This window comes from Heteronotia binoei, chromosome 13 (genome assembly GCF_032191835.1).
Source record: "Heteronotia binoei isolate CCM8104 ecotype False Entrance Well chromosome 13, APGP_CSIRO_Hbin_v1, whole genome shotgun sequence".
NCBI lineage: Eukaryota > Metazoa > Chordata > Lepidosauria > Squamata > Gekkonidae > Heteronotia > Heteronotia binoei.
Genome location: NC_083235.1, coordinates 77436942 through 77452152, shown reverse-complemented (window position 1 = coordinate 77452152; position 15211 = coordinate 77436942). Strand labels below are relative to the sequence as shown.

At 50.2% G+C, this 15211-nt stretch overlaps 1 protein-coding gene across 1 annotated transcript in view; it reads right to left on the bottom strand.

The window, feature by feature from the left end:
* Positions 1 to 14257, bottom strand: part of TRIM16 (tripartite motif containing 16) — a 32854-nt gene extending 18597 nt beyond the window's left edge. The window contains exons 1-2 of the mRNA XM_060253120.1: positions 13564 to 14257; positions 10707 to 10802 (exon numbers count right to left, since the gene is read on the bottom strand). Of these exons, the coding sequence (XP_060109103.1) occupies positions 10707 to 10802; positions 13564 to 14130 (663 nt within the window). The 5' untranslated portion in view covers positions 14131 to 14257. The remainder of the gene's footprint in view (positions 1 to 10706; positions 10803 to 13563) is intronic.
* Positions 14258 to 15211: the final 954 nt, after the last annotated feature.

Genomic DNA, 15211 nt, shown 5'->3' with positions numbered 1-15211 from the left:
ACTGGCTATCTCAGAGCAGTGCAGGTGGTCTCAGCACACTGCCTCTTAGCTGGGGGGGGGGGTGTCCATCAAGCTGTGGGGAAAGGGATGGCAGGGTATGTGGATGAATTCAATATTATATTGATGGGTAGGGTACTGTGAGTGGCCATGGGAAAGGTATGAGCTACACCCACCTCTTGGCCTATCTGCCAGGGCTAGTCACCCTTAAGGTGTTGGACTCCTTGACCATGGAGATTTTAACTCCCCCTCCTTCATATGGACTTTGGTCCTCCAGATGCTGGTCTCTTCAACCAAGGGGCTACTCACCCACACAGCCAGGGAGAAGTAAGCCTCCTCCTTTATATGGATTTTAGTCCTCTCTCTTTATCCAAGTGAACAAGAGGTTGCACACACACACACACAAGAGGTTGCACACACACACACACCCCAGCTGGGAAGAGGTAAGCTCCCCTCCCTCCATATTTAGACTTGGTTCCCCTTTAATTATCCAGGTGTTGAACTCCTCGACCCCCAGCTGGGACAAAGTAAACCCTTCTCCTCTGTATATGAAGTTTTGTCCCCTATCATGATCCAGGTGTTGGAATCCTTAACCTAAGGGCCACATACACAGCTGGAAAGACGTAAGCCCACCTCCTATATGTGGGTTTTGGTCCCCTATCATTATTTGGGTATAATCATTATCCACATCCTCCTTCAGGGAACTGCCCCTGCCAGTACCATCTCTATCACCGTGATCACAAGCTGACTGGGGTCTCAGGCCTTTGGGCCAAACCCCACCCCCGTCACAAGCTGCCTGGAAGTCTCAGAGCTTGTGATCGCAATCATATCCATTTCAAATGTGACTCCATACCTCACAATGGGAATTTTAACCATCCTCCCCCCAAGAGTCATCTCTCCAAGTCTCCTCCCACCCACCCTTGTTGCTGAAATTGATTCTGCATTCCTTCACTTTTTCCCAGAGCTACATTTTGGACTTGGTGTGTCTTGGATCAAGGGCCACTCTATTGGAGAGATGGGTTTTGATGGAGCTGCTCTTTCCTGGAGCTTGATTTACTTAACCCCCCCCCCAAAAAAAAATGCCCCCCCCCCAGATTCACCCACTTTATTGTGAGATGGCTTCTTGCTGTAACCAGGCCGCTCTTATCTGGGGATCTGACTCTCCACTCTCCAGAGTCCATCTACACTAAAAGGCCTTTCTTAACCTCTAAGGGTGCTGGTTCTGGCCTTCCTGTCTCACTTATCACTCCCCCTTGCCCAACCCACTGGAGATATGGACTCTCTGGGTGTTGACACTTGACATCTGCTCTCTCCTAGGGATTTTGGATGTCTACTTCTGTCGTACCCCTGGCGCCTCTCATGGTCTCCAGGTGCAGCCGTCGCCCCCCTTGACAGGTCTGCCCCTCTTGGACCTGGTGCAAGCGCCCCCCCCAGAGGTCTCAGAATCAGGGGTGAGAGCCAGGTTACTTCACCTCAGGCCCCCGTTCACCTCTGGCTGTGCCCCTTGGTGTCCTCCACCATCGGCCAGGGCAGGCAGCCATCCCGTAGGTCGCTCGGGTCTTCGGCCAGGAGTCCCTGCTCTTCCGCCAGCTCCCACGGCACCCACGCCTTTAGGTTGTTCACGTGGATGGACTTTTTTTGATGGGCGCGGGGCTCACATTGCACCTCATACGTCAGGGGTCCCAGAACTTAGGTAACTTGGAAGGGTTCTTGCCAAGGGTCTCCCTGGTTCTAGTCCATCACCCCCTTGTGCACCAGGACACCGTCCCCCACCTGGAAACCTCGGGCCTTAGCACCCCTGTCATATCGCTTTCACTGGACTTCTTGCGCCTGTGCGAGGTTACCCTGGGCCTCCCGCTGTACGTCCTTCAGACGTTCTCGTAGCTGCTTAATGTACTCCTCCGGGGCTTCCTCTGGACCCTCCCTGCCTTGCACCCATTGCTCCCCCAGCAGGCCCAGGATCCCCTGGGGTTGCTGCCCATACAGCAGTTCAAACGGGGAATACCCAAGGGAGGCTTGGGGTGTCTCTCGGATGGCGAAGACCAGTGGTTCTAAATCGAGATCCCAGGCTATGGGGTGGTCATACACCGTCTTCCTCAACATGGCTTTCAAGGTCTGGTTCTTCCACTCCACCAACCCATCAGTTTGGGGGTGGTAGACAGGGGTGGTGAATAGCTGCTTGATGTGCAATGTTTGATACACCTGCTGCATAAGGCCCGCCGTGAAGGGCATGTCCCGGTCTATGAGTATCTCTTGGGGCAGCCCCACGTGCGAGTAGTACATTAGGGTCCTGGCCATGCCAGCGCTCTTCATGGTAGGCAGGGGGATGGCCTCCGGATAACGGGTGGCATAGTCCATCAGGACCAATATGTAGCGGGGCCCCCAGGGGGTGCGGGGCAGGGGCCCCACGAAGTCCATGGCCACCCACTCAAACAGGGTACCCACTACGGTGAAGGGGGCTAGTGGGGCCTATGGTTCTGCTCTGGATGTTAGGTGCTGGCAGACGTTGCAGGAACGACAGTAGGCCTGGACCTCCCGGGCCACGGAAGGCCAAAAGAAGTGGGCCAAGACCCAGGTCAGAGTATTCTTCAACCCCTGGTGGCCCACCCACTGGTGATTCTGGGCTCCCCTGAGGACTTCCGGCCTGTAGCGGTGGGGGACTAACAGCTGTTTCCCGGGGCCTAATCGCCCCTTTACCTCTCAGAACCATACGCCTTCCTCCCGGATGATTCGAGGCAGATGCTGGCTCTGTTGTTCATCCATGACCACCCTGTCCCGGACAGCTTCGTGCCCTTGTAATGCCTCCAGATCCTCGTCCTCTGCCTGGGCCTCCATGAATTGTGGATTTGCAGGCCACGCCTCCCATCCGCTGGTTGCAGGAAGGTCTGCGGTTGATGGACCCTCCCTTGGGTCTGTCTCCTCCGCCTCCATGGCCGGAGCCACTGCATCGTAGCCGATGTCGTCGGGCCGACCCTGCTGTCTGGGGTTCGCTGCCTCCAGAACGTCCCCAAAGCACAAAATGTCCCGCCCGAGCAGGACTGGGTAGGGTAGATGGGCCACCTTGGCTACGGGCATGCTCCAATAGCGGCCCAGATATTTCAGGGGAACAGACACCACCGGGCTCCTTTCCACGTGTCCATGGATGCACTTGATGGAGGCAGTGCGAGTGATGGGCAGCGGTGCGGACACCAGGTGCGTCTGTATCATACACAGCGAGCTGCCATTATTGACCATGGCTTGCAGATTTCATCCTCCAAGGGACACGGGAATCGTCTAGGGCGGGGGCCGAGCCTTTACTTCTGCAGTTTTCAGGGTCTCTTCGCAGCCCGCGTCACACTCCATCAGGGGACACTCTCGTTTGAGATGCCCCCACTGGCCGCAGGTGAAGCAGGGCCCTTTCTCTCGCTGGGCGCCGCCCCTCCGGTGATGGGCAACCCTCTTTCTCTCCTTCGCGGCCCCTAGGCCATGGTCCTGTTCCTGGTAATGCCGGACGTCCCCAGGGTCCCCACCACCCAGGCGAGGAGCGCGCTGGCAGAGGTCGTGAACGGCCTCCCTGGTCGACCATCCCTGGGGTCTTTCCTGGAGACCCTCCCAGGGCAGGCCATCCCGGGCTTGCTGCCCTCCATCTGGTGGCCTGGAAGTTTTCCCAGAGTTCCTGGACCTTGCTGGTGCGGGGCAGCAACACCTGCAGCAGCTGTTGCACCACCACCAGCTCCACGATGCGCCACCCGTCATCGGTGGTGGGGCTAAGCCAGCGGGTGGTGGCATCCTTGAGTGTCGCAATTGCCAAGCAGGGTCGAACGGTCACTGTCAGTAGCCACGAGCGGAGCTTCCGGCAGTGGGCCTTGGGTGTGATCTCCAGGCGATCCAAGATGGCCCCCTTCAGCGTCTTATAGTCCGCAGCCTGGGTCCGTTCCAGGGCCTTCAAGGCAGCTTGGGCTTCCCCCATCAAGCAGGGTCACAGAATAAAGGCTCACTGCTCCCTGGGCCATCGAGCGGCCTCAACCACCCGTTCAAAGGCCTCGAGGTAGGCCTCCACATTGTCCTCAGCCCCCAGCTTCATCAGAGGGGTCCAGAACCAAAAGGCGTTGCCCAGGCCGGCTCAGGGCAGGCCAAGAGCGCTTGATGGAGGTCCCACACGAGGGTCGGTTGATCCACCGTCTGCTGCTGGGTGACCTCGCGAAGAAGCTGCACCTAGTGGTCGGCAGGCAACTGGGCCAGGTCGAGGGGGGCGGAGTTGCTGTCCATGGTGGTCGTCAGCCCCACCTCCGCTTGCTTCGTCCGTCAAAGAGTCGCTGGACCCAGACTCGAGGGTTGGGAGCGTGGTTCTGCTCGACTGCCACCCTGGCGAGGCCGAGATATGGGGGCAGGGTTGGCCTATGCCTGGGGCGGTGCCCGCATCCTCCACCACGTTGTCGTATCCTAGGTGCCTCTCACGGTCTCCAGGTGCGGCTGTCACCCCCCTTGACAGGTCTGCCCCTCTTGGGCCTGGTGCGAGTGCCCCCTAGAGGTCTCAGAATCAGGGATGGGAGCCAGGTTACTTCACCTCAGGCCCCCGTTCCCCTCTGGCTGTGCACGGACTCCTTTCTCTCTCTCAGGAGGCAGCCCCACTGTGCACTTGCCACCTTTCTCCCTGACCTCGTGCCTCCCTCACTTTTATGCTGCTGCCTAATCTCTCTCTCCTTCCTGGGTCCCACCCCCTTCTGGCTCCACCCCCAATCAAAACCCCGGACGTCCAGGAGAGGCGTTTTGAGGCTTGACTTCTCGGGAGCGTCTGGGTCTTCCCGAGCTCCTGCAGCGTGTCGGGCTGCAGCTCAGCTTGCCGGTCCCTCCCTTGTTCGCCGCTGGGCTTTGTCCCGGCCTCCTGGCCTTGGCTGCCTCTGACGCTCTGCTCCGGCCGCACTCCCTGAGCCCGGGGACGAGTGCGCTGGCTGCGGGGTGCTGCTGGGGTTTCAGCATTCCAGATAGAAAAAGGGGTGGCTATAGGGGCTTGCAGCGGTGCAGGGAGCTCCCCAGGTGTCGTGGGGGGGAATAGCTGGGAGGACGGGGGGGTCCCCCACGCAGTCCCAGCCTGGGCCGGGTGGGACAACTTCCTTCCCACATACACCTGTTTTTCCCTCAGGACTTGGTGCTGTCACCATCTCCCCATTGATGCACACTTCCCTCCATGTCATTGTGTCCCCCCAGACCATAGGAGAGTGTAGCAGGTCACCCCCCCCTCCACTCCAGGAGCCTATTGCCAGTGGGAAGTGGACAGGAGACCACCTCCCAGGTCTCCAGAGAAGGGTCAGCCATCCTCAGAAACTATGTCCACAATGTGGTTGCAAGCTCTGGACCCATGGGTCTTCTGCCCAAAGCCACAACTTGGAGGACAGGTGGAGGGCATAGCTCCCAGGGAGGTCTGCTGTAAGTTGGATGCTTTCATTTTGCAGTGGGGATGTTCAACACACACATCCCTTTGGACTTTGGACCCAGGGATTGCCCCCCCACACACACACACACACACCAATCCATGCACACACCATGGAAGGCAGGTGAAGGGGCATCCCAGGGAAGTAATGTGAATAGCATGCCTCTAGTTTGCATGACAGCAGCTCAACACTCTCCTAAGAGAGCACTTTCCTGGAGCACCTGCTTTGAGGGGCTGTAACTCGTCTACCCTAAATCCAATTCTTGCCAAATTTGGAGAGCTGGTAGAGAAGAGTCATCTGAAGACTTTCTACAACTTTGGCATCTCTAGCCCGCTGGGGGGGGAGCTGCTCCACCACCTCCCAACATCACACAAACCAAACAAACCACCTGGGGGCACCTGTTTTGAGGGGCTATACCTTTACCTTTTTAAATTGGCCACCCTAAATCCAATTCTCACCAAACTTGGAGAGCTGGTAGAGGAAAGTCAGCTGAAGTGTTTGCTCCAAGTTTGACATCTGTAGCACACTGTGGGGCCATTCTACCACTTCCCAAACCAAACAAACCAAATAAACTACAAACCAGTTCAGAAAATGAAAAAAATGTGTACATTCATGGTACTTGCAATCAAACAAACCATGAACCAACATGGACCATCATTTTCCTGGTTTGTGCCCATCCTTAATGTGAAATAATAAATAGCAAAATGCAAGTGGTCTCATAAGCTTAATATAGAGTTGCCTCAGATTAAAGATGTTGTCATTATCTGTGCTGTGCTGTGAGACAGAGGCCTAGTGAGCCTGTGAGGCCTGAGTCGCAGTAGAAAGAAACAGCATACAATCCCCAGAATTAGGCTTCCCAAACCCCCCACCATGGCGGGGGACTCCCGAATTAGCGGCCTCCTCTCCCGCTCTCCAAAAATCCGGAAGGGGGGGATGCAGGCTCTTCGGGCAGGCTTCACTTTGCTGTTGGAGCTTGGGGGTGGAGGATACTATTGGGCTCGTTGCTTCACTGAGGCTGGGAGGCTTGGGAGCTTTTATTTAGAGCTATGTGCTCACTCATGGGTGGCTAAGTAAATCGGGAAGAGTTGGGACTTGCCTGCCTAGTGCGGCATTTGGAGCAAGAAATTTCCCCTGCTCCTTTAAACAGGTTCCCTAGCTTCCCACCACCACCACCACCTCGGCTCCTCCCCTCCCAACTCAGTTCCACTTTGGCACCTTTCTTCCTTCCCAAAGTCTCTCTTGCTCCTCCCAGACTCAGCTTTTCCTCCTCCTTCCTCGGCTTCCTTACACATGGTCTCCCAAACAAACTTTTGCTTCTTTTCTCCCAACTGCACTGTAAGTTGTAATTTTTTTTCTGAGTGTAAAGGTAGGCTTGGGGAAGAGGTTTGGACCTGAACAAAACAGGGCTCCAGCAACAGGATTTCAGGGCCAGTTTTGAATTTAAAAATAAAATAAAATAAAGGGCACAGAAGAGGATTTTTCAGGGGGAAAGACTTGCACAGTGGAGGGGTGGAGAAGAGAAAGGAGCAGAAAAGCAAGGAGCTAAAAAAAACAAGAACAGAAGCCTTTCTGCAGCATATCCTGGAAAGATGCCAGCCTCCAGGTGAGAGCTGGGGTTTCCCCAAAATTACAGGTCATCTCCAATCTACAAAGATCAGAAGTGGAGAAGAGCTATTCTGTGCTAATCTCCAGGGGAACTGAAAGGATAAGGTATTTCTCTGTTTTAGAACCAGTTTGCTATGTACAGTCATGCAACATATCAGAGCCATGCATAGTTACAAATGTTTAAAATGAGCCTGTTGTGAATAATATTTCCCAGCTATGCAAATATGTCAGGGTTTGGTCCTTGATGGCCCACAAGCCTGTTTAAAAGGTGGACATGAGACATATGCAAAGAAATAGTTTTTCATCTTGGATTTGGCTGACAGAGATGCTAAGAGATTTCTTTATGCCAGTTATGGAATTGCTTTGGGACTGTTGTTGCTGTGAATCTAGTTGTGCCTTCCTTCTTTGGCAGCCTGTAATAGCAGGGGTCATTTTGTAGAAAAATAGGTGATGGAGCTCATCTAGGGATTGTTATGTAGCTGCACCTACTATTCAATGGACAAGGAATGTAGGTGGGGAAGAGGAAGGGGAACCCTCAAAAATGTTCAAGAGCTCCTGCTGAATTCAAGGCCTGATTCCTAGACATTTGTGAACTGATTACAAAGCAAAACAACATCCAGTGGATGCTAGCTGTTCAAACCAGCAACTGGCACTGTAAAGAAGAGGGGCTGGAACGCCCTATGACAGGTGTGGCGAACGGTAGCTCTCCAGATGTTTTTTTGCCTACAACTCCCATCAGCCCCAGTCAGCAAGGCCAATGACTGGGGCTGATGGGAGTTGTAGGCAAAAACACCTGGAGAGCTACTGTTGGCCACTCCTGCCTATGACTCAGGGAAGGAGATGTGTGAAACACGATTATACCCTCAAGTTTTCAGATGAGAAACTTGTAGAGATCTGGGGACATAACCTGGAGAGGAAAGGCACCTCAGCAGGGTATAATGTCATACGGTTCTCCCTCTGAAGCAGCAGTTTTCTCCAGTGTGTAGTCTAAAAATGAGCTGTAATTCCAGGGGATTCCCCAGGTCCCACCTGGAGGCTGGCATCCCTAGGTTCATATAGTTTTCTGTTGTGCATTTTGCATAGTGTGAAGTGTGCAGTTCAGTGCATAGAATCATTGAACCTTAGAGCTGGAAGGGCCTCCAGGGTCACCTAGTCCAACCCCCTGCACAATGCAGGAAATTCACGAAGAAGTTAACAGAATCAACATTGCATGAGTCTCTTTCCTACTAAAGTTGGTGTAAAGGGCTTCATTTTTGGCAGAACTTTTATGCCATGCTCTAGACAAGGGGTGGCCAAACTTTTGTCATGTAAGAGCCACATAGAATAGATGTCAGATGTTTGAGAGCCACAAGACATGAATGTCAGATGTTTGAGAGCAGGAAGGCAGGCAGGCAAATAGCTGAGGGGAGGGAGAGGTGGAAAGAAAGCAACTTTAAATGCATTCTTCAAGCCACTGGTTGACTAGGCTTGATTTAAAGAGAGAAATGCCTTCTCCAAGTCAGCTGACTGGGTGTTGTGGGCTTTGACAGCCACACAATATGTGTGAAACAGCTACATGTGGCTCTTGAGCCACAGTTTAGCCACCCCTGCACTATACTGTTTTTGAATATTTTACCAAGTAATTCATTTGCATTGTTCTCCACTTCAGTAACTGTAGTCCTAATACATTGTTTATTAAAGGCTTTTGCTGTCTGATTGAATTGCTTTTAGTTTTTTGTATTCTGTCCTGAGTCTCAGTGAGGAAGGTGGGCTATAAATGAAGCTGATAACAATACTAATGTTATATGCTGGATAGCCTCTACCTGTGTGTTGTATATATCTTCTTAAATTAGTTGTGGAGTATATGCAGAAAGTATTATGTTGGCATTATTTCTTATTGTTAAAGCACAATCTGATGGCAGTATAATTTTCAAATTAACACTGCATTTTTGTGGTGGTGAGGTTTTTTTTGGTCTATTTTGAAGCTATGAATTATGCTTGGTATGTGTGCTGAGTGAAATGTATCTGCTGGAGTTCCCTATTGCTGCTTAAGTCAAACTCTCTTCTTTTGGCCTGCTTTGTTTTCTGCTGAAATTTGACCTTCTTTAAAAACAAACCAATCCAGAGTGCTTTGGTTAGGTTATTTATTTTGGTACAAGTAAATATATGTTCTGCTATTTCATCTATAACTCTCCCCATCAGTGAAGGGGTTTTTTGGGGGGGGGAGGGGTTGGCAAAGTTCCTGTATTGTTAAAAGTTATTTTTTTTACTGTTTTAAAAGTATTCAGTGTTTGATTTGTTGCTGTTGTGTTGTGCTGCTGCTCTTACTAATTTCCATTGTTTAAAAGGCCACTTTTGTCCCCCTTTTCCTGGTTCTGGTTTTGGGGGGGGAGGTGTTGTTGACTGATTTGGCCTGAGCTTTCTTATTGGTAAAAAGGCCACTTTTTTAACACTTGGCCTTTTGTGATTCTGCTGGTTTTGTTTTGGTTTTTTTTAAATTACCTCAGGTTGGTGTGGGGGTTGGCAAGGGTGTGTGTGGGCTGGGTCACTTTCTTGTTTTTATAGAGTAGATTGTGTGTTCTGTGGCAGGGAAGCTGGCACCTGGGTGAGAGACCCAGAACCAGCAGGCTTGTTGTGGTTGGCCAGCTCTCCCCGTGTTGTTTGGGGCAGGGCTGGAGAGCTGGCATCTGTAGATTGTGTGTTCTGTGGCAGGGAAGCTGGCACCTGGGTGAGAGACCCAGAACCAGCAGGCTTGTTGTGGTTGGCCAGCTCTCCCCGTATTGTTTGGGGCAGGGCTGGAGAGCTGGCATCTGGGTTTGCTGCAGACCTTGAGCAGATTGTGTTTTGTGTGGCAGTGACATTGACAACTGGGTTTATATTGGTTCCAGGCCTGCACTGCAGGGTTCATAGAGTAGATAGAGGGATGGCCCATAGGGTATAATGATGGAATAGGGGCACCCTCTTTGGGTGCCCCTGGAATGGGATCCCCTGGCCCAATCTTTTTGGGACTTGGGGGAGTTGGAGAGGAGAGTCCCCTGCAGGTCCCCTGCAAATTTGGGGGCTCTCCCTCAAACCCCCTCCCCTCCAGGTGGCTTCAAATATACCCTATTTGCCATTGATTTCAATGGCCCTTAGGGTATAATAGGGCCGTATATTCGGAAATAGCCGCACATCTACCGTATATGCGGCTATTCCGAATGCGGTATTCAGGAGTATACGGGGATTCCAAATTCCACACACCCCCGTATACTTCCGAATCCGTGTAAATCCGAATTTTTTTTTTTTTTTTGCACATCCCTATTCTACAGCATCCTTGATGCTTTATGCAAAAATTTTGTTATTTTTGCACAGGCAGGAGGCCTAAAAGTCTAGAGCAAGGGTGGCCAAACTGAGGCTCAGGAACCACATGTGGCTCTTTCACACATACTGTGTGGCTCCCGAAGCCCCCACTGCTGTCCCCTTGGCCAGCTTGGAGAAGGCATTTCTCTTTCTAAATAATTTTTCCAAGCCAGCTGGCAGCTTGGAGAATGCATTTAAAGTTGCTTTCTTTCCACCTCTCCCTCCCTCCTCCCCCATCCAGGGGTCATTTTGTAGAAAAAAAGGTGTGGGAGCTCAGTAGCATATCTCATTTGTGTGTGCCTTATAGTACAATAGAGTGGCCTTGATGCAATCACCACTAGCAACTGAGTCAGTGATCTCAATATAAATCCTTACCACAATGGACTCGGCATTCTTTTGCAGCTTGACAATTGCATTTTCAGCTGATTTCAGTTTCCAGTCATATTCTGCTTGGATCTGAAGAAGTTCATACTGCAAATGAGATGAATCAGAAGATAATGATAAAATAATAGTTTCCATTTTGTTAGATGAACACTCAGGTTGGGAACGACATAAAATTTTCTTTAATTTTAAACAATTATTTTAATGTATAACTGGTCATGCAGAAGCTATTGGTTCATTATTTTAGTCTGTTCCTCTGATAATTAGACAGCTACCAGCATTAGAAAAATTACACACAAAAATACAGGGGAAAGACTTTTTTCAGATGGCCATTCCATATATCATTTATCTCCACAACTCTGCAACTTTATATTAGACAGCTACCAATTATAGTCAATGGTAACCATATCCTATTGACCTCTATTGTAAATTCCTTCTTCCAGTGTCCAAAACCCATGCACACACCTCACTTCTTTAAATAGGGGAAACCTCACCCAATCTGAAGGGATCCCCGACAAGAATACCTCTTTCTGAGACTTTGAATTATGTGAAGCTGTGTTGTTGGTAAAAAAAAAAAAAAAAAAAAATCAGTCAGGATCCCAACAAGAAATAGATTTTGATTTGAAGAGTTGCCCTGGACTGGAACAAGCTTACCTGATGAAGGGCCACGTCACTGAAATGCGTTAGACATCAGCAAATCGCATTGTAGACATTGAGACTTCATTTTATGTATATGGAACTCTGAAATGTTGATTCTCTTAGAAGGCTGTTTTGCCAACTCTTCAAGGACAAGGAGTGCCTCAAGGATCTGCCCTGGAATCTGTTTTTCCCCCCCAACATTTTTTTCAATTATTTTGATGAAGGATTAGAGGGAATTCTTATTAAATTTTCAGATGATACTAAATTGGGAGGGGTTGCAAATACAATAGAAGACAGGGGCAGGATACAGGATAACCTTGAGAGGCTGGGAAACTGTGCTAAAACAAATACAATGAATTTTAAGAGGGATAAATGTAAAGTTCTGCATTTAGGTAGGAAAAAAATCCAAAGCAAAGTTATAGGATGGGAGAGACTTGTCTTGGGAGTAGTATGTGTGAAAAAGATCTGACCACGAGTCAACAGTGTAATGCGGTAGCTAAAAAGGCAAATGTGATTTTGGTGATATTGCTTTACTCTGCTCTAGTTAGACCTCACCTAGAGTATTGTGTCCAGTTTTGGGCACCACATTTTAAGAAGGATATAGACAAGCTGGAACATGAACAGAGGAGGGCAATGAAGATGGTAAAGGGTCTGGAGACCAAGTCCTATGAGGAAAGGTTGAAGGAGCTGGGTGTGTTTAGCCTGGGGAGGAGACAACTGAGAGGTGATATGATCACCATCTTCAAGTACTTGTAGGGCTGTCATATAGACTGGTGCAGAGTTTTTTTCTGTTGCCCCAGAAGGTTGGACCAGAGCATCCCAGCAGTAGGCCCGGGCGGGCGCCCCAGCGGCAGCAGGCCACGCAAGGCCCTCCTCCTCCGGGCCGCCGGGCACCTTTGCGCGCCTGGTCAGGAAAGCAGCAGCAGCGGCTGCATCGTCCCGTCGCCCCCGCGGCCCTGCTCGGCCTCTCCCTGCCTGCCTGCCTGCAAGCGGTGAGTAGCGGGGCAGCACAGACAGAGCGGGTGACAAGGAGGGTGGAGGCAGGCCAGGAGCGTGGCGAGCCGTGAGTCTGGGTCCTGGAAGGACCCAGATTCGTGGCTCGCCACGCTCCTGGCCTGCCTGCAGCCTCCCCTTCTCTGATTTTAACATCAGAGGCGGAGCGGGCGACGCCGCTGCGCTGCCGCCTCTTCTCCGTAGCTGCTCCTCCAAGATGGGCTCAGGCTGAGCCCATCTCGGAGGAGCAGCTACGGAGAAGAGGCGGCAGCGCAGCGGTGTCGCCCGCTCCGAGAAGGGGGGCTCGCCACGCTCCTTGGCGCCGTTTCCCCCCTCCCCCTGCTTCCATTTTTTGGGGGAGCAGGGGAAGAGGCTGGAAAACCTGGGGTCCCCTGCCAGGTCGGGAGGGTTGGGACCCCTAGGGAAAAACAAGAGTGTCTTGTCCTGCTCTGCTGTGGGCCAGTTCAGGATCATGCCCTCATTGCATTTTTATTGCCCATTTTAGGATTGAAAATGGCAGCAGTGCCCTCATGAAAGGCAGGAGGATGCGGTGAGATCTATTTTTGCCCTTAGCAGTCTCACAATTTGCTTGATAATACAGCAAATTCTACAGCTGCTGTGGCCTTTAAGGGATATTGTAAGATTGTCAGCTCTGGGTTGGGATATTGGGAGTGGAACCAAGGGAGGGCAGAGTTTCAGGAAGGGAGGGGACTCAATGGGCACAATGCCCTATAGTGCATCCTCCAAAGCAGCCATTTACTTCAGGGAATGATATCTGTAGTTTGGAGATCAGTTGTAACACCAGGGGATCTCCAGGCCTCACCAGGCTATTGGCAACCCTATGTGAATAACCCTAGGTATGTGAAGATAATTAATATGCTGAATGTACTGTCTAATAAAAGAAAGCAGGCAAGTCTTAGTCTGGTCTGCCACTCTGCTTGCTCAGGTCTGCCTGTCATCCATGGTATAAAAGGAGATAAAGCCTTCTTTCAAGAGGAGGGCCCCTGCTTCATAATATCTCAGCCCCACAAACATTTTCAGAATAAGCAATGTATTTGAAATCTAATCTATCAGAAATGCTGTGCTTCATTTTGACTTTCAGCCTACAAATATGACACACACAAAGTGTGCGAGTGAAATCAAGATTTTTTTTTTTTTTGTAACATGCCATAACATACTCTTTGTAGAAATAGCAAGTTAATATAAATAAATCATTTACCTCTTTTTCTTTCCTGGCTACCGCGCATGTCACAGTTTTGTGTCCTTGGTGTCCATCAGCAAGGCACTCCTCACAAACACATGCAAAGTCATTGTGGCAGAACCAACTAAGGTGATTCTTGTGGGTCTCACAGTTCTGCATGTCAATGTCCTTCTGTGGGTCCCTGAGCTTATGGGTCTTCAGTCTGGCAATCTCCAAGTGTGGGCGCAAATGATCCTTGCAATAATTGACCATGCAAGTTAAGCAAGACTTCACTGCCTGGTTCTTGCCACCCAAGCAGAAATCGCAAAGAACCTCTTCTTTAGCTTCTGTGCTCCCTTCACTTACCAAGCCAGGGAGGCCGGGTGGCTCCTGCTCAGATCCATTTACAGTGAAATTGTTTGCAAAGTTGACTTCATTGCAAGAGATATCTTTTATTTCAGGTTCCGACTGAGGTTCTGCTTCATTTTTCAGTTCTATACCTTCAAACCCTTCACAGATCTGTTCTCCATTTGCCACAAGAATTGAGTCCTTATTGGCCAGTTCTTCAAACAGCTTTTCCAGAGTGCTTGATTCAGGGTTAGCCATTCTGTAAGATCGCCTATAGAGAGAGCTTTTTATACAATAACACCTACTTTCTAAGGTGTTTTCTCTGCAACTGCTGCACACAGCCCTGAAATGAAAGAAGTCACACCTACACTCCTCAGTACCTCAGGATATTAACTCTTTCCTTCCTCCTACCAGAAGCACAACTAAAGCTAGCTAAGACATGTATCTGAAAAAAAGGAAGAATAGGGTTTGTAGCCCAGTTATATAAGCACTAGCTTGTTTGCCCAGGTCATGTTGAGAGAGCTCAGATAACCACCACTTCTCACATGTTTTCTCTCTTGTTTTAGAAAGGAAAGAGGAAGGCTTAAATCTTTGCCCTTTTCCCTAGACGTTGCTCAGGAAATACCTGTAGCTATGATTCATTCCCTCTCCAAGATTTTACAGGCTGGTTCCTGCTTTTGCAAAATAGGAGCAGGGCTCAAAAAGTAAGGAAGAAGAGCCAGGCTATATTGTAAGACTGTAAATATGTCCCATCTTGCTCTATATTGTGTTTAGTTAGTCAATATCTCAAACAGGCAATGATTGGTGGGATTATTTTTTTAGAATTTATTTATGCATTGGATCTAAAGGTATGATTCAGGAGGTAGTACTGTTCCCACTGAACTGGGATCAAGACTATTGGCTTAGATCCAGTGGAAGATTTCTGCATGCACTAGTCCTTGCACAGCCTAAATCTTACTACAACCTGAATCTCGCCAGTTCAATCTAATGTGCTATTTGAGATGTCTGACTACCTAAATCCAGATCCAGGTGGGTTACTGTGTTGGTCTGAAGCAATGGAACGAAGCTAGAGACCAATGGTATAGGATCCCCTCATGATGGGAGTAATCCACATACCAGGCTGTATGGTTTGGGGAGGGTGGATCTCCATTAAGGGGGGATCAGTTTGGCCCTGCCTGCTGGGTGGGAGCCATTAGATTGGCTCATACCTGGGGCTGGGTGCTCACCCTTATCCAGGTCAAGGAGATGGATGAGAGACTGTCCCCTGGCTTGACCTGACCAACTAGTTGGCCCTTGCCATTCTTGTTAAATTAACAAAGTGGTCCTTTAATTCCAAACC